At 39.7% G+C, this 24028-nt stretch overlaps 1 protein-coding gene across 2 annotated transcripts in view; it reads left to right on the forward strand.

The window, feature by feature from the left end:
* Positions 1-24028, forward strand: part of Heatr5b (HEAT repeat containing 5B) — a 77229-nt gene that overhangs the window by 24392 nt on the left and 28809 nt on the right. For both annotated transcript variants that reach the window (XM_057765794.1, XM_057765801.1), the window contains exons 15-25: positions 167-330; positions 1530-1705; positions 4057-4162; positions 6008-6198; positions 8172-8331; positions 10164-10353; positions 11087-11256; positions 17787-17931; positions 18647-18886; positions 19309-19560; positions 23568-23749. In XM_057765794.1, the coding sequence (XP_057621777.1) occupies positions 167-330; positions 1530-1705; positions 4057-4162; positions 6008-6198; positions 8172-8331; positions 10164-10353; positions 11087-11256; positions 17787-17931; positions 18647-18886; positions 19309-19560; positions 23568-23749 (1976 nt within the window). The remainder of the gene's footprint in view (positions 1-166; positions 331-1529; positions 1706-4056; positions 4163-6007; positions 6199-8171; positions 8332-10163; positions 10354-11086; positions 11257-17786; positions 17932-18646; positions 18887-19308; positions 19561-23567; positions 23750-24028) is intronic.

Consider the following 24028-nt stretch of genomic DNA (forward strand, 5'->3'; position numbering starts at 1 on the left):
ACACAGAGGAAAGGAGAAAGAGAGGAGGGAGAGAAGAAAGGAAAAGAAAATAGTATGGCTCGTTTACAAAGGCACGGAAGCTGACTTTCTTCCTGGTAAGCACAGTGCTAATTTTTGTGGACATGACAATTATTATTTTAATCTGCTCTGATGTTCTCTGTCTTAGGATCTTTCAATGCACTTCTCAGAGAACTTGTAGCAGAATTCACTCTGACCGACAACTCAGCCAACACAACGACCTCCCTCCTTCGGTCCCTCTGCCATTATGATGACAGCGTTCTGCTGGGTTCCTGGCTCCAAGAAACTGACCATAAGTCAATTGAAGACCAGGTAGTAAAACATACAAGGAAATACAGTTACTAGTGTAATCTAAAGCAGTGGCCCAGTGGCACATTGTCATCTAAAGAAGATACCCTAGGCTACAGGACCGTTCATTGCACTTTCTTAGACACTTACTAGCACCGTAGAGATGGATGAATGGTGAAAAGGTCAATAATAGTAGTAGAATTTGGCAAAATGTCTTCATTCACTATCTTTTTTTTTTTTGTTTTGTTTTGTTTTGTTTTGTTTTTTGAGACAGGGTTTCTCTGTGGTTTTGGAGCCTGTCCTGGAACTAGCTCTTGTAGACCAGGCTGGTCTCGAACTCACAGAGATCCGCCTGCCTCTGCCTCCCGAGTGCTGGGATTAAAGGCGTGCGCCACCACCACCCGGCTTCATTCACTATCTTTTGTATTTAGTTACTTGGTTGTATCTATGGCAAAACTCAGATTTAACTGGCTTTTTGGTTGTTAGTGTTTTATTTAGTCAGATTAGGAAGAAATCAGAGTTAATAGAGTGGAGATTTAGAACCAAATAAATTGTTTTTATATATGAAAATAACATTTAACCAGGCATGGTAGCACATGACCTTGATCCCAGTCCTTCTGAGCTGGAGGCCAAGATAGGCATAGAGAGGTAGAGAGAGAGAGACAGGCAGGTCTCTTGTGAGTCCATGACCAACCTGGTTTACATAGTGAGTCTGAGACCAGCCAGGGTTATATAGCTAGAAGCTGTCTTCAACACAAGCAAAAAAAAAAAAAAAAAAAAAATCTACTAAAATCATTTTTATGGGTTTTGTTATAATGGATTCTATTTTGTTTGCACATTAAAGTGGGCATTATTCAAGTGTTTGAAATGAACATAAGCCAGGTGGTGGTGGCACACGCCTTTAATCCCAGCACTCGGGGGCTGAGGCAGGCGGATCTCTGAGTTCAAGGCCAGTCTGGTCTACAAGAGCTAGTTCCAGGACAGGCTCCAAAGCTACAGAGAAAACCTGTCTCAAAAAACCAAAACAAACAAAAGAAGTGAACATGCCTTTTCTTATGTATGACTCTAGAAGATGATTCTGATAATGACCTTTTTTTAATGGCAAAACTATATTTCCATCTGCTTAAAGCAGTCAGGCCTAACCACATTTTATTCTCCCATACTTCATTTGATAACCAGACCTTAGTGGATGAATGTGGACAGTCTTCATGTTCTTCTTGCAGCTCCAGCCGAACAGTGCGTCTGGAAGCGGAGCTCTGGAGCATGACCCTTCTTCCATTTACTTGCGGATACCTGCTGGCGAAGCCGTGCCCGGCCCTCTCCCTCTTGGGGTCTCTGTGATTGATGCATCCGTGGCTCTTTTTGGTGTTGTGTTTCCACATGTTTCTTATAAACACAGGTTAGTGTAAAGTTAGCCAGGTAATTTAGTCAAATATAAATTATGTTTAAGAATAGATTTTTTTCCATCCCTGCTAATTCCTCAGTAACATAGGTTTTTACTTAAGCAGTACTCTCATGAATGTAATGGTGTAATTTATATGTACCTTATAAAATAAATTGACTGCAAATTCCATGTAACTTGAAACTTAAGATTTTGCTCTGTGTACTACCACCTGGTACCCACTGTTTTATGGACCATGTCTTACCCAAAAAGTTTTCATCCTAGTGGTTTGACAGTTTGTAAATTAAGCTGTGTTTCTAATTAGAGCTGTCTTCTTGATCATTCTGTTACGGAACAAGTACATGTGTGGGAAGTCTCCTCTAATGGATTGGCTGGTGAGATGGTGCAAGCCTGCAACACAGGAAGCCAGCATAGCTGTCCCTTCTTGTAGCAGAGCATTTTGGTTGCTGTGTTCCGCATCCACAGCCTCCATCCCTGACCCTAGCAGCAGTCTGTGTAGTTGTGATTTCCCAGAAGACCCTTTCAGATCCCTTAACTTTTACAGAACATGACTTAGAGTATCGTTGTTTACACCCAATAGAGAATATATCTTTATACGTGTAGGTTATTTGATGAATTGCTTTTAATTATTTGCTTTTCGTATCTAAGCTTGATCTCGCTAAGTACAATTGAGTACCACACAAATGTTAAACAACATTAAAACTGAAAAACTATAAATTATATCCCTGCTTTAAATATAAGCATATTCAAACCCTAGACTTTGTGGTTTTGCCAAAGTTACACAGCTAGTTGTGAAATTCACTTTTAGTTACTTTTTATTTTTTGATTGTTTGTTTGTTTTTTCTTTTTACACTTACAAAAGTGCCCAAAGCTAAACCTTTCTTGAAATCTCTGAATAGGTTGTGGTAAGCTATTCCATGTAAGAGTATTTAAAAATGTTTTATGTTTATTTTATGTGTATGTATGTTTTTCCTGCATGTATGTACGTGCACCATGTGAGTCCCTGGTGCCAGAGTCTGTCAGAAAAGGACTTTGGACGCCCTGGAACTAGAGTTCTAGATGGTTGTGAGCCACTGTCTGGGGGTTGAAAACCGGGTCCTCTGCAAGAGCAGCGGGTGCTCCTAACTGCTGAGCCGTCTCTCCTGTGTGAGATGTTTTTAAGATGAAACAACAATAACAACAACAAAAAAAAACCCAGAACCTAGACTACATAAAGTTTAGTTATATTATTTAGAGAGACCCCATATCAAAATAAAAAGAAGAAAAAAATTCTACAAGGGCTGAGGAGATGCCCTGCAGGTACAGAGGCTTGCTGCCATGGCAACACAAATCTGAGCCTTGAACTCTCACAGTTGGAGAGAGCTGACTCCCGCAGATCTGCCTCTGACTTCTGTGTGCTCACCTGGCACATGAGCCTCCACATACATGCACACAAATAAATACACAATCTGAAATAAAAAGTGTTTAAAACTATGCCACTCTTTTCTTCCCAATTAAAATTATCCACGGAAATGGGTAACGATTCTTCTGCCCCATTAGAAACACCTTAGAACAGGTGAAGTGACACAGCTCTGTGATACCTGCAGCTCAGGTCCTCGGGAGGCTGAAGCAGCAGGGAGAAGAGTCTTAACCCGAGCAGCATAGGAAGACCTTGTCAAAAAGATAAGGAGGAGAAACTCACGGGCTCTACATTAGTCCTTTAAAAATAACTGAAACCGATAACATATAAAGAGACCATTTACTTTGGCTGAAGGCTGTAGACGTTCTGCTCCGTGATCAAATGGCCCCATTGCTGTGTCTGTTGTCAGGCGGCATGTTATGGTGGAAGTACATTGCAGAGCCTTGCACCTCACCTCATGTCTAGAAAGCAATGTGAGAGAAAGAAGGACGAGGCCAGGGTCCCACTGCTCCTCCAGGGCATGCCCCCAGTGCACTGATGACCCCCCACCGGCCCTGTCACTGCCTGACAGCACAGCTCTCGGGATCCAGTCTTTTCCACAGAGGCCTCTGGAATGTGGATTATGATACACAGTGCCAAGCATATCATATACTATAAATCAGAAATTTTTCTGGACACCCTGGTGTAAATGTTTCAGACCTCTGAAATTATGAACTGTTATTTTGCTAATTGAAAATTAATATTTAGTTTCCTTTCTTGTTCTGTTTGAGTATATATTAATGAGTATATATTAATATAGGAGGTAAAAGTCAGTTTTCAATCAACTGTGGGAATGAAATGGACACAGTCTGAGGATATAAATGATAAATAATTTGTTTATATTTTATTTCTGTTTTTAAGCCATACTTAAATTAAAAACCACTAATGTGATCTTATCCTGTTACTGTAGGTTACAAATGCTGGATCACTTTGCTGAATGTGTTAAGCAAGCCAAGGGTGTCCGCCAGCAGGCTGTGCAGCTCAATATATTTACCGCCGTTCTCAGTGCCCTGAAGGTAGTTACTCTTCGAACATCAGAAATGCTCTAAAGGTGTTAGTGTGTCTTTAGAAGCCAGGCCTATCAGATTATTATAGCACTTGTGTTTCTATGACTATGCATTTGAATACCGTGACTTTATGTTAGCTCAGTATATTTACTAGAAACTTTATATGGGCTTATTATAATTAAATCAGTATTTTACATTTTGGTAATTTAAAAGTTTTCATTTCAATTTGAACATCAAATTTTACAAGCACCAGTAATTTCTTTTGGGATTTTCTGAGATTCTCTGTTTAATGAGATCTGATTTTCTAATAAAGATTTATGAAATAAATCTTAATTTCCATTTGTGAATTAAACTGAATCAGGAAAGGATGGATTTCATAAATGAAAGAATGCTGTATGAAAGGAGTGTTCTCTGGGCTCTGGGTCAACTGGCTTTATTCTCTTAACCTTTTTAATCTTCAGTTTCTATACTATGAAACACAGTAACAAGTGCCTGCTCAATAGCGTTCATGATTATAGTATCCAGGTTATCATGTGTTGCTTAAAAACATATATATATAATATATATATATATTATATATATTTAGTGCTAGGATTATTAATGAATGATGCTCTAATAAATTCAGTACAACAAATATAAAAATAGAAGTGATTAAACGAGGATTCCTTAAGTCATGCTTTGTAAGCATGGTGTTAGGGAGGGAAACAGGCATGGATTGCAGGGCTAACACGGGTGGGGTTACGTATGCAGCCATTGATATATGCCCTACTTCTAGACTGACACTGACATCTGAGCAATGAAGTGGTCGTGGTGGCCCTTAGCAGTTGAGAGAAGTGGGTTTAACATTGTGGTACATGCTGCACTTTCTACACAGACGTGACTAATGCCTCTTCTCTAGTTAACACACTCTGCTGGCACCATGGCTTAACGTTTTTCATCTCAGATAAATTCCGGTGCTGGAGAGATGGCTCAGAGGTTAAGAGCATTGCCTGTTCTTCCAAAGGTCCTGAGTTCAATTCCCAGCAACCACATGGTGGCTCACAACCATCTGTAATGAGGTCTGGTGCCCTCTTCTGGCCTTCAGACATACACACAGACAGAATATTGTATACATAATAAATAAATAAATATTTAAAAAAAAAAAAGAAAAAAGAAAATTAAATTCCAAAGCAGCAGGTGTAGCTGGAACAGAAGACAAATTTCTATCATCATTCAGTTACCTCCTCCTCTGTCTTTACATACCTATTGATTGTACACTTCACACATGATTGTGAGGTTCTTTGTTTTGTTTATTTATTTATTTATTTTTTTTGTGGCACTGATAATTGAATCCGGGGCCTAATATGTGTTAGGCACATGTCACTGAACTATCTTCAGCTCATTTTTTTAATTGTTATTTTAAGTTGAGGTCTTGCTAGTTGCCCAGGCCGGTCTTGAGGTTGCTGTGTAAATAGGCAGACCTTGTGTTCCTCTGGCTTCATCCTCCCAAGTAGCTGAACAACAACTTGGAGCCACATATTGTCTTTTACTGAATTTTATACAAATGAATCAGTTTCGTACTCACTAAAGTATTGATGTTTAGTGCTCAATTTAATCTTACAGTATCCTTTATGCCCCAAAGAATATTGAGTATTAGCCCTTGGGTAGAAATTCTGCCATGAACTGTGGTTATTAATAACATGTTCTGAAGTCACATTAGGATGTGATCACAGTCCACCTAGTAGGTGTCAGCCCCAGGTGTAGCGTATGTAATCTGTAAAGAGACCTGGATTTCCTAAGATCGCAACATATCTTTTTCTTTGTTCAGTATGAATTATGAATCAATAACATTATTCTTCTTTAAAATCAATGTAGGGCTTAGCTGAAAACAAGAGCACTTTAGGACCTGAGGAAGTTCGTAAATCTGCTCTGACACTGGTTATGGGCGCTCTTGACAACCCAAACCCCATCTTACGGTGTGCGGCAGGGGAAGCCCTTGGAAGAATGGCTCAGGTGGTGGGAGAGGCATCTTTTATTGCTCGAATGGCCCAGTACAGCTTTGACAAGTAAGTGTGTCTCCTAAAACGTTTCTCAACCAGTCAAGATGTCTTTTAAGCAGTCAGCAACTATTACCTAGACTATATATGTATTTCCCACATGATTTACAGCAAGGGGCAATTTTATAATAATCTTAATTTGTAGTTCAGTGATTTATGGCCTTCTAGATTCTGGGAGAGATGTAATGTGTTAAGAACTTTTAAAGAGGACCTGGCTTCTATCTAGCTTTTGGAATCAAGAGCATTCAGTCAAGACTTTCCGATCATGTCATCCACAGGCACCTGCCGCTGTCCTCTCTTCTTTCTACCTTGCTTTACCCCTCTTTTCTCTTCTTTTGCTTACTTCTTGGAATAAGGTCTCATTTTAGAGGAGAAAAGGAATAAAGTTACACTGCAGATTTAAGGATTATTGTGCATGTTAGCTATGAAGAGTCATCTCAGGGTTCAGACGAGCCTGACTGAGATGAGAAATATGGTTACAGTGGTGTTAAGTGGATGCTCAAGTAGAGACGCTAATGATCAGAAGACCCAGAAATAACACAAGAGTCATATAAATTATCCTTCCTAACTCATGTATTTTAAACAATAAGTGTATTAATCATGTCATAATATTAGCAAGAGAGAAAGAATTAAAATATTTCTGAACTCTTAGAAAATAGCTTTTATCTTTTTCACATATGAATGGCAGCTCTGTTGGTTATAAGATAACATCTCTGATGCCGTGGTAAGATCCCTGACAAAGCCACTTAAGGAAGGAAGGATGTATTCTGACTCAGGGTGTGAGGGTTCTAGTCCTCCTCCAAGAAGGGGCATGGTAGCAGGAGGATGAGGGCAGTTTCCACCGTGTCCATAATTAGGAAGTATAGAGAGTTTTGGTCTCAGTATAGTTGCTTCAGTTACTGAACAGCTGAAACAACTTCACCAAATTGATGAGTACTGTTAAGTATGTATTTTACATCTGATTTTCAGACTCAGTTTGAAAAACAGTGTAAGATATCTCAATAATTTGTTAATTGCATCATGGTATTTTAATATTTTGCTGTTACCTTGTTAAAATTAATTTCCATTATTTTTTCTGTATTGGTAGAAGTATATTAGAAGTTATATGTGTGATATATTTTAATTGACCATTGTGTTATGTTTATATGATGGTTACGTACAGTGCCCAATGACCATTGTATATGTGACACTTTAAATTGGTGAGTTTTAATGCTAGGTGTGATGGCTCATACCTGTAAAAACATTTGGAAATCTAAGGTGGAATTGCCATGAGTTAGAGGCTAGACTGTGTAAATTGATGAGTTTTGCATAATAAGTACATCGCAATGTAAATTATTTTAAAATTTATATGCAATATTTCCTTTACTTTTAAAATTTACTAAAAATATATGTCTGAGACTGAAGAAATGGCTCAGCAATTAAGAATACTCACTACTTCTTGAGAAGACCCAAGTTCAATTCTTATAACTCTGCTGTTGGGGATCCAGTGCCCTCTGCTGGTCTCTGTGGGTACCCACATATAATTTACCTACATATGAATAAAAATAAGTCTCTTATATACATATATAAAGTATGTAGAAATTTGTCCATTTTATAGAGACTTTAGTTATAAGTAGCTGGGGTATAGCTCAGTGATAGAGTGCTTGCTTAGTGTACACAAGACCTAGGACTTAATCCCTATCACTTGAAAAACAAGACAAAATAAAGAAAATTTCTTAATTTATTATGTTGTGTTTTCTCAGGATGTAGTTTCTTTTCCTTGGCACTAGGGACAGAACCCAGGACTTTGTACACATTGAGCATGTTTTCTGTCAGGGAGCCAGCCCCACAAATACTTTGTAAACTTTATGTTCAAAGTCAATTATCAGGACTGTTGTTCCATTACTTTCCAGAATGTTTTCCTTTTATGTGTGAGGTTCATAATAAGACTGTTACTAGAGGAAAATGGAGCAAGCAATTCCTGTCGCATCATGTTTTGTCAGGCTGAAGTCGGCTCGAGATGTCGTATCCAGGACTGGTCATTCCCTGGCCCTCGGTTGTTTGCACCGTTACGTTGGTGGCATAGGATCGGGACAACACCTGAAAACCAGTGTCAGCATCTTATTGGCTCTAGCTCAAGATGGGACATCCCCTGAAGTCCAGGTACACAGTGTTAGAGTATTTTTCTACAGTTGCTTTTGAGACAAGGTCTTCTTGTTCTGTACAAACTGACCTCAAACCCTCTATTCACCTGACTCAGACTCCTGAGTGCTAGGATCACAGGAATGTGCCCAACACAAAATTTCTAAATGATGTCTCTGACTGAAAAGTTAGTAGAACACATGTACTATATACTCTTTCCTTGTTATTTAGGCTTATTGCTATAGACATTAGCAAGAATTTTATTTTTTAACATAATCTTCAAAGTCTACCTTTTACTCTTAATTAAGCCTATTCATCTGTGTGTGTATACTTATGTGTGTATTTATGTGTGTAGATAGATAGATAGATAGATAGATAGATAGATAGATAGATAGATAGATAGATAGATAGGATTTAAATCCAGTCAGAAATAGTTGGTTACTCCTATGATGTTCATGCCACTATTCCAATAGTGGCCATGTCTTCCCTGGCCATTCATTCTTGTAGTGTGCAGCATTCATAACTGGATATGACTGATGATTAGTCTCTTCTGGTAGAACCTTCAAAGACTATGCAGCTAGCCAGTGTGATGAAGCTTCTAGGTCCATAGCAGTGTAGTTTTGCCCTGGTCTATGACTCACGAATCTACTATCTTCATCAATAGGATCTTACTTTCAAGTTTAAAAGTACAATCAGGAACAATGTCAAAAATCTGTTAATTTTTTTTTGCGGGGGAGGAGGGCGGTCTATGGGGCCTCAATGGCCAATGACTCCAAAAGAACTAACTCATGCCTGTCAGTAGGCTTCTATTTTTCAGCCTCTTGTCTAGTAGGATCATTGTTGCCCTGTTATAGTGCTTTTAACTGCGGAGCTATCTCTCTAACCCCATATGTCTTTTTTGAAAGGTCTTTAGTGTTATTTAGTTTATTTCTCCCATATTCCTTCCCCTACCCCACCTTCCATTCCACAGCCCAGTTTAACCCTTTCTGTTCCATTATTCTCTTTTAATCCTTTACACTAGTTTATCTTCCCTCCCTTGTAAGTCCCTCCACTTGATCTCATAGTTAATTTATGACCTCTATGAATATTTCAATATCTGAGGATTCAGTGCCAACTTCTGTCAGTGAGAGAAAACATAGCATTTGTCTTTCTGGATCTGCAGTAGCAATTAGAATGACTGTTTACAGCACCACACATTTACCTGCAATCTTCATAATTCACATATATACTTTTAAGCATATTTATTGTGTATTACATTTTAGTTTTTGTACTTATATTATTAGGTTAGTTGATACATAATTAGCTTCATTTCCCCTCTTGTTTCCAGTTTTACCATAGCCCAGGTTTTAGGGTCACAGAGTTACATTTACTCCTTGAGTATTTTTTTTAACCTTTGTTGTTTCTCAGGCGTCCCATGCTTAAGCAAATATAGCTGCAGTGAAACTTTACGAGTATACGCATGGTGCCACATGGCAGCAGTTGGAAGGCTGGGGATCACATCTTCAAGGCCAGCCCACGACACAGCAAGACTCTGTCTCAGAGCATGTTTAAAAATATTCACATGAGGCGGCTGGAGAGATGGCTCAGAGTTTAAGAGCACTGCCTGCTCTTCCAAAGGTCCTGAGTTCAATTCCCAGCAACCACGTGGTGGCTCACAACCATCTGTAATGGGGTCTGGTGCCCTCTTCTGGCCTGCAGGCATACACACAGACAAAATATTGTATGCATAATAAATAAATAAATAAATAAATATTTAAAAAAAATATTCACATGACTGTAACAACTTAGCATACTCTATTCAGTGTACTGCAGTTATTCCTTACGACTGAAATAGACTTTGTGTTTTCTTGTAGACTTGGTCTCTTCATTCACTTGCCTTGATAGTAGATTCCAGTGGCCCAATGTACCGTGGATACGTGGAACCCACATTGTCTCTAGTTCTCACCTTGCTGTTGACAGTTCCACCTTCACACACGGAAGTCCATCAGTGTCTGGGCAGGTGTTTAGGTGCTATAATAACTACAGTTGGACCAGAACTGCAAGGTAAGCAAATTCATTTTAAACTAAAGAAAGCCCATGGGCAATTACTGTTCCCTCAATTTCCTCAGTGTCACCATCATGCTGCTTGCAAACCTTTTTAATAATTTTCATTTATTAATTAATCCACAAAAGGAGGTCAACTTTGTAGTGTCATCATTTAGTGATGACACAGTTGAGCAATATGTATTACCTCCATTTTATAGACAGAATATGAAAGTAGAGAGGATATGAACTTCCAAGGTTTTGTTTTGGCATGATCATGTGATTTCCTTGACTGGTGTATGTACATAAAATTATTTTAATTCACGTTAGAAGAAAATTTCAAATACCTATATTTGTAATTAAACTACTATGCAGAAAATATGTAACATTTTTCTTCAATTACTGCAAGAAGATTTTTATTATTATTCAAATAGTATTTAAAATTATTGTAATGAAAATTGTAGCATTTGTTAAACAGAGAACCATAAAATAAAAAATCTTCTGGTTATTTGGCGGAAGATTGGTGGTTATAAAGGTTAGTATGACTTTTTTAAAGGAATATGTTTCTAAGATGAATTATTGCCTTGTAAATACAATTGTGTTTTGAAGTCATATTTGGAGACTCTTCAGAGGATTTAAGCAGACTGAATAATGATTGAAAGAAGGCGTCATCTAGAAGATGGCTCCCCCGGGAGTGTTTTTGAGACACTGATAACACAATTGTATTTTACTTTGTCTTTTATTTTCCGGTTAGGAAATGCAGCGACCATTTCCACCATCCGCTCCTCCTGCCTGGTGGGCTGTGCGATCACACAGGACCATTCCGACTCTCTCGTTCAGGCAGCTGCCATCTCTTGCCTTCAACAGCTTCACATGTTTGCCCCACGGCATGTCAATCTGTCTAGCCTTGTTCCTAGCCTTTGTGTAAGTATACAGCTATGTTGTTTCATTGTTTTATTTTGGGAGCTTTAAAATGTCTTAGCAAGAACTCACTGGAGGAACACTAGAAGTGGAAGCCTAAGTGTGCTCTACCATTGAGTTAGAGATGGAGGAAAAGAGCTCCTCCTGACATTTGTTTGTCAAGAAGAGGATGGGGATGCTGGTGCTGGAGAGATGACTCAGCAGTTAGGAACATGAACTGCTGGGACCCAGGTTCAATTTCCAGCACCACATGATAGCTAACAGCTGTCTGTAACTTTAGTTCCAGGGCATCCAGCACTCTCTTCTGGCCCCACAGGTATTGCCTGCACACGATACACAGAAATATATGCTACACATAATAAAAATAACATTTTTTTAAGTTTTAAGTAAAGAAGACAGGGTCCAGGGGATAGGAGATGCTTTTCCTCCTGTCATAGCGGTTTGTGAGCCTGTTACCATGCTCATGCGAGGGAGCAATAGAGGGGGAGTGGTAAGTATCTGGGAAAGAAAGGGAATAATTAGTAATCCAAGTGAGAGAATAATTAGTAATCCAAGTGCATTTTAGTTGAATAGAGTTTCCAGGGCCTAAGTAATGCAAACTGGCTAAAAGGAGATGGATGTAGCTAAAGGTGGGCTTAGAGATTTGGTGTCTGGAAACTAAGGATGTTGCCTGATGATTTTATATTAATAGTGAAAGGCGAGATTAACTTCTACGAAGAGGGAATCTGAAGTTAAGGAGAATGGGATATAGGAAGCTGAACTACCTGGAGAATTACAAGATTCTCTGGGAGAGCAGGCGCTCTACCAGATTAATAGATTAATGACATGCTATCGCTCCAGTGTGTGATTTGTGGTGAGATCAGTTTTGCTTAATTGGGGTTTTTTTATTCAGCAACTGTAAATGAGTTAGGTGAAGATTGTAAGAAACCAGACTTCCGTACCTTCATAGGTAGACTTTGACCATGCGGGATAAAGGCATCAGCATAGAGAAGGAATACGGATGAGGCAGTGCTGAAATGATGGCGTCTTATCTGGACAGGGAGGAGAGGAAACCAAGAGGAGGCTGGAGGAAGCCACAGTAGATGTCACCACTGGAGGCTATTGCTGAGGTGAAAGGAAGACCCTATAGGATGATAAAGGGCAAGATGATACATACTTGGTTTGGTGTGGTATAATTAATTTTACTCAATAAAGCATGCTCCTATTTTACTTTAGGGAGAATTCAACAAGTCCCAAACCATCAAGGAGTTTGAATAAGATACAGGGTAGAACCAAATGCATATGACATATATGTAAAATGTATATAGAAAGAAAACAGCAGAGTATTAGTGTGTGTTACGTCCCCCTTTATAATAGGAAACTGAGCACTCTGCCAGAAGCTGTGACCTAATGTGAGCTGTGGGGTCATAGGTGGTGTCTGTTACTCACCGGTACAGCTCAGACGGGACCGTGGCCACGAAGACACAGACTTGCCTTTCGGGGTTTTCTGGTTTCTCTCTCCATTTGTTTCTTTCTTGAAAACATTTTTTTTTTTTGTTTTGTTTTCGAGACAGGGTTTCTCGGTGGCTTTGGAGCCTGTCCTGGAACTAGCTCTGTAGACCAGGCTGGTCTCGAACTCACAGAGATCCGCCTGCCTCTGCCTCCCGAGTGCTGGGATTAAAGGCGTGCGCCACCATCGCCCGGCTTCGAAAACATTTTTTTAAATCTTGGTGTGTATATATGAGTGTGAGCATGTGTGTATCAAAGTGTGCAAATGAAGGTCAAAGAGCAACTTTAGGACGTCAACCTTTCATCTTGTTTGAGACTGGGTCTGTTGTTGATCTGTACACAAGGCTCGGTGGCCTTCACACTTCCAGGAATGCCCCTGTCTCCAACTGCAGTATCTCAGTAGGAGCTTTGGGATGACGGATGTGTGCACAACTGTGTTCAACTTTTGCCTAAGTTTTGGGGATATAAACTTAGGTTCTCAGGCTTGAGTGGCAAGTGCTTTACCCCCATTGAGTCAACATCTTTTTCTTCTTTAAATTTTATTATGCTATAGAGGTTGACAAAACATAGTTAAAAGGATCTAGTAAAGTAAAAACTGATTTCTTAACTGAGTGGAGTTTATCACCAAGCCACAGGGAACACAATGAGTTTCCTATGTTTAGCACAAGATAATGTTTCCAAGCTGGGTTCCTTAGTGGAACATCTGGGGTTTTATTGCAGACATGCTGGAATACTTTCCTGAACCTCTTCCAAAAGACTGGGTAAGTGAGCTAATTGTCAGCTGGGGAAGGAGATGGCATAGCAGACTAGAGAAGGGGCATTCAAGTGGTTGCCCTATTGAAACATCGCCCAAAGCCTCTCATGCAGTTTGCATTTGCCAGATGCTCTGACACTTGCTAAAAATAGTCTGTATGTGCATTAATCCCAAGTAATGAAATGGATTCAGACTTTTGTAGATTCATGTCAGTTCTACTGTGCTTGTCATCAGAGATGGCCATGTTATATGCGGCCATGTGTAGTATCGAAAACAAAAGGAATATGTTTTTTTCAGAAAATGTATTGAGAGGTACATTTTATCATAGTAGTAGTTAACAAATTAATTAAATATGATTAGGACTAGAACTGTTCAAAGTGTATTTCTGAAAGCACAAGTGCCATTCTAAATTATTATAATTCTGTACTTGGAAACAACTGCTTTGTCTGTCATGTGACCACAGTTCCTCTTGTCTAGACAAAATTGTTGCATTTGCGTCATCTAGAATAATTTTAGAAATTATCAGTGAATGATTTTCAAGTTGAAATTTATCTTTATGATTAAGTAAATGTTCTTTAGCCAGGCATTTGGTACACATCTATTATCTCAGCATTCAGGAGGCAAAGACAGCAGTTCTTTATGAGATTGAGGCTGGCCTGGTTCTGTATAGTGTGTTCCAGGCCGACCAGAGCTTCATTGTGAGACTCAGCTTGGAAAGAAAAAGGTTTCTATGTGTCATTGCTGAAAGAGCCCACCCACCTGTGTGTAAAAGCAGCAGCACTGTGAATCAATCCCATAGCCAACATTTTTGTTGACAATTAGAATTAAGTCCTGGAGGAACTGTGTCATTTCTTATCAACACACAGCTGTATAAAATTGGTGGTGCAGTCTATCTTGGGTTTCATCATATATTCTCATATTATCAAATTATTCCTGATTGTAAGATCAATACATGAAAACCCAATTCTTTATCCTTCTAGAAATCTTGCCAAAAGATGATTTTATTGCATTAAAATATCTTGGCAAAACAAACCATGGATGTTATAATGCCATTTGCTCCTAAGTTGCTGTATCTTCAGCTTTGATAAATAAAAAAAAAAATCACACTTCACTAGAGATTATGCATACACTAATGTATCAGTTTTGACCAAACAGCAATCATTTTCTTTAACTTTTACTTTTCCTTGTAATTGATGATTTTTTTTTTTTTTAAATACAGACGCTCCTTGGCTCATGAAAGGATTAGGTCTAGATAAATACTTCTTAAGTTAAAAATATCAGAAGTTGAATATGCATGTGTGACCCTTAACCTGCTGGACAGCATGACTGAGCAAAGCCGTGATTTTTGTGCACAGTGGTGGCTGCTTATATAGATGACCTCATGGCTGACTATGAGAGTAGGCTTGGCGCTGGTGCTGAGCATCATCAGAGGGTCTTACCACACATTCCTTGACTGTGAAAAAGTCAAATTTCCAAACATGATTTGGGCTGAATGCATATCACTACTATTATAATTCAAAAAAAGCTTTAAGTCAAACTTTTGTCAGAGACCATCTACAAACTCCAGTAGACAAGTTTCCAGTATCCAGAATTACATTAATCCATTTTAATTGTTTTTAGTGTGTTTATGTGTGTATGCACACACATGTGCATGCTTGCATGAGTTTATGCACATCGAATGCTACAGAGGCCAGAAGAGGATTTCAAATACCCTGGAATTGGAATTACAGACAGTTGGTAGCTCTTGGGTTCTGGCAACTGAACTAAGGTCCTCTGTAAGAAGGACCAACAATTTTAAATGCTGAGCCACCTCTTCTGTGCCCCATTTTTGTGGTCTTATAACTTATGGCCATGGTATCATTACAGTTCAATGTAGAAGGACACTAGAACTGGAAAACAAGACTGTATACTGCATCTCTAATGTCATAGATGTAAAGACAGAGGGAAAACTGAACATCGGGGACACTGAAATGAAGCTTTTAAAAACTCGTAACTAAGTTTGGTTGCACATGCCTGTGATCCCAATATTTGGTGGGGAGAGACCAAGAATTTGGAGTTTAAGGCCAGGTTCAACTGCATTGTGAGATAGAATTCAGTGTTGTCTACCTGATGCCCTGTCTCAAAATCAAAGGCAAAAAAAACACTTTATAGACTGGGATGTTTGATTTAAATTTCCTTTTGGTTGGCTAGTCAACATATTTGTTGAATGTATTTTCTTTCTCTATAATTATCACATAATTAAAGTTTATAGTATTCTACTTAAACTGATTCTAAAAGACAATTTTGTAAGATAGGAGGAACATTCTACACATAAAACATTCAAAATTGCATGACCAAGTGATGGGGTTCTTTCCATTTGATATGACTACACCTTATACTTTCTAGTTTAGGGTATGTGAACGTTTGGGAAAATCTGTATTTTAGGAAGAAAAGTAGATAATTTTTAATTTTTAATCAGGATTTTCTCCCCTCAGTTACATTTTACTTTTCTTAATATTTGATATGGATTTTATAGGCTGCTTTATACACGTATGTATATCTTAAGTAAAAGGATGTTCTTCAAAAGAAAAAAATGTCCTTTTTAAGTTTCAAAAACTTACTAATTTATGTGTATACATGTTTGTGTGCATATGTGTGTGTTGGCTTATATGTATGTGCGTGTGTGGGGGCGGTGCTTGCGGAGGCCAGAGGAGGGTGTCTGATCTCCTAGATCTGGAATCACAGGCTGACATGAGCCTGGGAAGCAGCCTTTGGTCCCTGAAAGAGCAGTGGTGGCCTGCCTCTCCAGCCCCACAAATGCTGTTCTGATAGCATAGGATGAACTAGTATTGTGAAAGCGATGTGCTCTGTGTACTACCCCTCTCCCCTCCAGCACTTGTAGCTCAGATTCTTTCTCAAATGCTTACTTTTTTTCGAAGCAGTGCATGGACACAAATTTATGACAATATGATATTTAACATTTAGTAAGCAATTAACCTGCATCTGTATTGATATAAGCATTTTGTTTTTGGTTACATCTTATTTTTACTGTAATCCTTGAATATTTCATTCCCATTTTACAAATAGGCAAATTTAAGTATAGTCAACAGAGGCACCCAAGACTGGCACCCAAGAACTATATTTTTGAACTATATTTTTGATATTTTACTATGGCTATTGGGGTGTACTGTGTTTACTTTTGTACGGACAGTCTGGATGGAATAAGTCTGTACCCAAGCCTCCATTTTTAGTTCCTTTTGGTTGGGTTCATGCTTGCTTGATTTTGTTTTGTTTTGTTTTTTTTTAATAAATATTCTCCTTCACTCTTTTTTTTTTTTAAATGTATACAGTGTTCAGCCTCCATATATACCTGAAGGCCAGAAGAGGGCACCAGATCTCATTACAGATGGTTGTGAGCCATCATATGGGTTGCTGGGAATTGAACTCAGGACCTCCAAAAGAGCAGTCAGTACTCTTAACCTCTGAGCCATCTCTCCAGCCCCTCTCCTTCACTCTTATTTCTTACTGTATGTTCTGTTCGCCTACTTTCTGTTCACTGCATTGACTTTCTGTGTACTTGTAGATGACAGTATTCCAGTGAAACCATTCATAGATTTTAAAAAAGATTTATTTATTTATTTATTATTTATACAACATTCTGCCTCCATGTATGCCAGAAGAGGGCACCAGATCTCATTATAGATGGCTGAAAAGCCACCATGTGGTTGCTGGGAATTGAACTCAGGACCTCTGGAAGAACAGTCAGTGCTGCTCTTAAATTCTGAGCCATCTCTCCAGCCCCATTTATATACTTAAGATGAGCAGACAGTCCTGAATTTCCATACGTGTTTTAGAGAACAGATTGCAACATAGGTATTTTGATACTTATGTTTTGCCTGTATGTCTTATTGATCTGAGTATCTTGCCAAAATGCTATTATATGATTGTATTATACTTATTTAGAAATTAAAACTTATTAGTTTTAATTATATGATTTGTATGTCTGGGTATGGGTACGAGCACATGGTGAGTGCAGGTGCCCAAGGGGGCCAGAGGTGTCAGCTCCCTCCGGGGCTGAAGTTACAGGTGTTCGCGACCTGCCTGCCTGACATGGGTGCTGGGAATTGAACCCAGGTCCTCTGGAAGAGCAGCCAGTGCTCTTGACTGCTAAATCATCTCCCCAGCCCCTGATGGTATTTTAAATAACCAAGAAGGAACCTCTGCAAAAGTAAGGCTTACTTCCCAAGGATGAGTTCATCGGGTAAATGAAGTTAAAGAATGACAGCCATAAATGCAATTGTTATGCTGACAGGTTCACCTGTGCAGCTCCCACCTCTTACTTCGACGAGCAGCTGTGGCCTGTCTCCGGCAGCTTGCGCAGAGAGAAGCAGCGGAAGTGTGTGAATATGCCATGAGCCTGGCGAAGAATGCAGGGGACAAGGAGAGCGCCGGTGCCAGTGAGTGCTCTGATTGGCCAACAGTCTTTCTTTTAAAACTTTTCTTTCTTTCTTTCTTTCTTTCTTTCTTTCTTTCTTTCTTTCTTTCTTTCTTTCTTTCTTTCTTTCTTTCTTTCCTTCCTTCCTTCCTTCCTTCCTTCCTTCCTTTTTTTTTTTTTCGGAGACAGGATTTCTCTGTAACAGCCTTGGCTGTCCCAGAACTCACTCTGTAGACTAGACTGGCCTCGGACTCACAGAGATCCACCTGCCTCTCTTTCCCAAGTGCTGGGATATAAGGGTGTGCGCCACTAGAACCAGCTGAAACTTTTCATATTTCTTTTTTTTTTCCGATTAATTATGCAAGCAGACGTCACTCACACGGGGCACAGAGACAGTCAGACACACACAGTACAGTACAGTACACACAGACTCATCTGGGACTCGAACCGGCGACCTCTGGCTCCGCAGGCGGCGCACCAGTCCTCTCAGCCAGCTCTCTGACCGTTAATTTTTCATATTTCTAAGAGTACAGAAAATCAGTTTTAGAAAGAAGGGATTTACCCTTATTGTCAGATTAAATTTTGTTCTACAGTATGTGAGTGGAGATGACAGTTAAAGGCATTTACAGAAGATTTTATTGTCATTGTGAGTCGCATGGTAGGCTTGGTCTTTAGTGTCAGTGCTGCCTATAGTGCACAGCGTCTCATACAAACTCGCTTGTGAAATCCCTTTTTAGATGTCAGTCCTTTCGTTCCTGGAGTTGGTCATCGAGGTGATATCCATTGCCGGCACCAGGGCGTTAATATAACAGACACGGGGCTTGAGGGCCTACTGTTTGGAATGCTAGACCGAGAGACAGACCGAAAACTGTGTTCAGACATTCATGACACGCTGGGACACATGCTTTCTTCACTGGCAGTGGAAAAGCTCTCCCGCTGGCTGGTGCTTTGTAAAGATGTCTTGGCAGCTTCTAGTGGTACGTATTTAAATGATGTTCTTAAAGAGATGAGAAAATTGTCTTCTGATATATAAACATAGATATGCATCTATATTAATTTAAGCCTACTTTTAAAAATATTGATAACTTTTATTCACAAGCCCCTGTAAATGTTGAAGGTTAAATCATAGTATAAATGAATATGCTTTGAAATATATTTTAAGCTTTTTGAAAGTTCAACTTAAATTTTACATCTTAAAAATCCCAGGTTACTCTGTAGTGCAGCATAGCATATAATTCTATCTAAATTTCCAAATGAGATGTGCATAAAGTTAATTGATGTTATGTCTTCCTTGGTTTTTGATTAAGAACTTGTTAGTTCCCTTTTTCAGAGTTGAAAATTAGCGGTCTTTCTGAACTTTCGCGACGGGAAAGTCACAGTGTCATTGTTCTTGTTGTAGACATGAGTACAGCAGCCCTCCTGAGCAGTGGCAAAGATGAAGAATCTGAAAAGAAAGATGAGATGGACGACGATACCATGTTTACTACACTGGGCGAGGAAGACAAATCAAAGCCTTTTGTGGCTCCTCGCTGGGCCACGCGGGTATTTGCTGCCGATTGCTTGTGCCGCATTATCAACCTGTGTGAGAATGCAGACCAGGCTCACTTCGACCTTGCCATGGCGCGTTCTGCTAAACTGCGGAACCCTAAAAGTAAGCGTAAAATCACTTCTTCTTTTCCCCAAAGTATTCTGATCTGTTTGAGGTTTCCCCTGTGTGGCATACTGTAGGCTGCCTTTTGTTTAGTGCAAGCCTTCTCACATTGACCTAAGTGTCCGTCTGTGGACTACTTGTTTGTATTTATCTGAAGATGGGTATAGAAAGGTTAATGCGTGTGGCTCTAAATATCTGTGTGTATGAATTTTAATTATTCACCCAGATTAGAATAACAACACTCGCCACTTAGGTTTCCTCAGGAACAGTTCTAGGTATAATACTTTGTTGTAAAAGAGAAGATAGAACTTTTGGGTCCAAAATCAAATGAGCTTTGTTCCCAGCCAAAGAAACAGTCAGAACTCATGGATCCATGGCACATTCAGACCCTCGTATTTCACATATGGGATATATGGAAATTACTATTGGGCATCTTTGAAAAGGAAAAATGACAGTATTACTCGAAATATCACTTTAAAGAAAAACTTTTAAAAGTTATCTCTTATACCTTATCTCCTTTGGGTCAATATAGAGAATTTTCAAATTGAGCATTAGCCCAAGCAATAAATATCTTCATTTTACAGTTGATGAGATGCAGAGAAGCAGAAAGAATTATCTTGTTAGAGGTTCCCTAACCTGTGTTTGCTTGTCTCTCTGTTACCCTGTTGGTTTCTTAATTTGTGTGAGTTGACAGCACAGAAGTCTATATGTTAAAATGCCATTCATGTTACTGTATATAATGAGCTGCAGAGTTCATAGGTAGATTTAAGACACAGAAAGATGACAGCAGCGCATAGTATGTGAGACGTGAATCAGAATGTCGGGTACAGAAGGAGCATGCCATTATTTAGCACATATTAACTGAGTCCTATTTATTATACATTGGGAATGTAAAGAATCAAAACCATTGCCACACCTTGAAAAGAAGCAATAATTCAGATGATAGATGGGTAAGTAGGATATGTCCTGGTAGAAGTGTAATTCAGGATTTGGGAACATTTTTAAGTGTCATTCATGGCCTAGAGCGATGGCCCAGTGGTTAAGAGCGCATGCTGCTCTTGCAGAAGACCGAGGTTCAGTTCTCAGCATCATCAGGTGACTCTTTTAACTATATTGCTAGGGAATCTGATGCCCTCTTCTGACCTCTGTGGGTCTCCATGGATATTGTACACATTACTTATTTAATCTAAGAGGAGAATGCTCTTTATGTTTGCAATCTGCTCATGGTATGGTACTGTGATGTGATGACCGAGGTTTTCTGTCCCACCCAGTCCTGCAGCCATTAAGTCCCAAAAAATCACACAGAGGTCTACATTAGTTATAAACTGATTAGCCCATTAGCTCAGGCTTCTTATTAACTAATTCTTATAACTTACATTAACCCATAATTCTTGTCCGAGTTAGCCACGTGGCTTTTTCAGCAAGGCAGTCACATCTTGCCACTTCTGAGGCTGGGTCACAGCTGTGGACTGAAACTTCCCTCTTTCCAGAATTCTCATTACCTTGCCTTTACTTTCTGTCTGGTTACCCCACCTATACTCCCTGTCTGGCTACTGGTCAATCAGCATTTTATTAAAAATAATGTAAGTGACAAGATAAAAGACCATTGTCCCACAGCACACCCCCCCCTTTCAAAACAAGAACTCTGAATCGAATCTCCCTTGTTTAGCTTTCTTCCTGACCATTATCCATAACAACTTGTAACCAACACTCTAAACAAAGAAAAACATCCATAGTCCATTTTTTGGGAATGTGGGTGTAGTTTTCCAGGCTACTTCCTGCTGATTGAGGGTGCTGATAATCTTATGGGGACCTAAAGAAAATTTAGAATTATGATCAAGTCGTGACTGGAGTATCCTATGAGGCTTGATCATCTCAGGCAGCATCTTGAATCTGTTCTGGATGTAGAACTCAGACATTTAGGCTATCCGCTCCTATCAGAGATTTCTCAGGTGGTCTTCTTTAATCAAACCTGATTTTTCTTAACTCAGAATGAATCCACAGCCTCTCATTTCCTGTGGAAACAAAAGCAAAATCTCTTTTCCAAAGTAGCATAAATGAACTCTGCTCTCTGAGGAAATGTCCACCCAGTCCCTGTGCCTTCCAGGCCCTTTGGATGGCATCCCCATCTCCTGGTCTTCTGTGTACCATGCTTTAGTTATAGGAGTGACTACTCTCGGAGCCCCCAAATTCTCCTTCCAGGTTGTAGTTTACCCAGCCCCTCTTTCCATTTCCACTCTTTACATATTATTCTTAAATTTTAAGAAAAGATAGAGGGGTTGTGGGTAGTTGGGGAAATCACCTCTCATTTCAGGGACAGTGAATTAGATGACAGAGAGTACAGGGGAAATACTGTCCTTTTATTTCTGCTTTTGTGGGCATAGCATGAGGAGAGCCATTTTATTTTATTTTATTTGGATTTTCGAGACAGGGTTTCTCCGTAGCTTTTTGGTTCCTGTCCTGGAACTAGCTCTTGTAGACCAGACTGGCCTCAAACTCACAGAGATCCGCCTGCCTCTGCCTCCCGAGTCCTGGGATTAAAGGCATGCGCCACCACCGCCCGGCCGAGGAGAGCCATTTTAATTCAGATCCTTCTGCCTGGGATATCTTCTCCCAAACTCTGGCAGGAGCTTGTTACCCCTCTCAAGGCTGGTTTTTAAGCTCCTCTAGATGAGATGATTTGGAGATGCTAGCCAAATTCTCTCCTCTCTCTCTTTGCTTTCAGTGCCATCCACCCAGCATATACTCTTTAAACTTGAAATGTTAAAGTTGGGCTTTTAAAATAGGAACTTGAAGAAACCATGTCTTGTTACCTTTTCAATAGTAACAACAAAATCCAATTTAAATAAGTCTTTGGGGATTGAGTTGAGCCACTGAATTGCCAGTACTTCAGAAAGACCGCCTCCAGCCTTCCCCGTGCTGTGCAGTAGCACACTGGAGTTTGCTTCTTCAGATAGTGTCTGTTGCTGTGTTTTAAGTTCTGACCTTTAGTGCCTGTCCTGTCCTGTTCTGACCCAGCATCTTTTTTGTTCTGTTTTATGCCTTACAGGCCCATATTCTTCCCAGTTCACGTGTTCATGTTCCCCTTTTCCTGTGTGGCAGACACAGTGGACAGCAGCTGCTGTAAATCTTTGCGCTGATTCTGCTGTGCCTTTCTTGTCGGAACCAGTTTCTGGTTGTTGATTCTTCCTTTCTATTAGGAGTTGTGTTTCTCTCCACCTCACATTCTTGATACTTGTCATCAGATGCTGGACAATGTGCATGCTGTGCAGTTAGTGCTGGAGTCTGCTGTTCCTTTAAATTGTGCTCAACTTTGTCCTGGGATGGAGGAAAATTATTGTACTTTGTGTTATTTGAATTCCTCTGAGACTTGCTTTTAAGCAAGATCTAGGGTTACCTTTGCCCTAGTGCTAAAAGATCAAGACTCCCTTCCCACTCTGTTCTCATAAAAAAATCTTTTAGAGAATAATTTTGTTGACCAAATTTCCTGACTACACGCTGTGTTTTTCTACAATAGGAATTAGCAGGCTATGGCCTGTGATCAAAATACAACTCACAGCCGCTTTTCACAGTTTACTGGAGTTCAGTGCTCGTTTCTGTAGCACTATCTATTGTATTCTCTAACACTCTCTGGCTGTCTTCATGGTGTGGCAGCAGAGCTGAGTACTAACTGCCTTAGAGATACTATGGCCCGCAAAGCCAAAAATACTCAGCATCCGGCCCTTATAGAAAAGCCCTGCCAGCGTCTGCTGAGAGGAGTTACTAGCCCATTGGGGAATGTTACTCATGTATTTTGCTTCAACTGTCAGTGTTCCCTGTGTTTGTCTGTCTTAGCAATGTTATTAAAGGTCTGCTGCTGCTCCAGGACACTTGATAGGAGTTTTAGTTTTTAGACATTGTGAATTAAGTAGATCATAAATGCTTTATCAAGTTGATTTGTTTCATATTTTATGTTATTGCATAAGTTTGGGTAAACTTTCCTATCTGCGTTCTGTTTTCCTTTGCAGATGACCTCTTAGTACTGCATCTCTCTGACCTGATTCGCATGGCCTTCATGGCTGCCACTGATCATAGCAACCAATTGCGAATGGCTGGGCTCCAGGCACTTGAAGACATTATCAAGAAATTTGCATCTGTGCCTGAGCCAGAATTTCCAGGTCACGTGATCCTGGAGCAGTATCAAGCTAATGTGAGTTTTGGTGCTTATTTACAGACCGAATGGAGTTTGCGAGGGTCACTAAAGGAGGGATTGTAGTCTCCTCATATGGAGCTCAAACCTGTAGGATCTGTTCCATTGTTTCAGTCAACCTACAATTGGAGAAGGGTCAAACTGCTGTAACTATTTTTAAGTTGTGATAGCAGAGCAATGATAAAACTAGAATAGAAATTCCAGCCTTGCTTTCCAGTCTTATGCTTCCCTGCCGTTTAAAAGATAAAGGGAGCATCCACAGCTGCGGTACGGGTTTGC

The sequence above is a fragment of the Chionomys nivalis genome, chromosome 1, assembly GCF_950005125.1.
Source record: "Chionomys nivalis chromosome 1, mChiNiv1.1, whole genome shotgun sequence".
In the NCBI taxonomy this organism is placed as follows: domain Eukaryota; kingdom Metazoa; phylum Chordata; class Mammalia; order Rodentia; family Cricetidae; genus Chionomys; species Chionomys nivalis.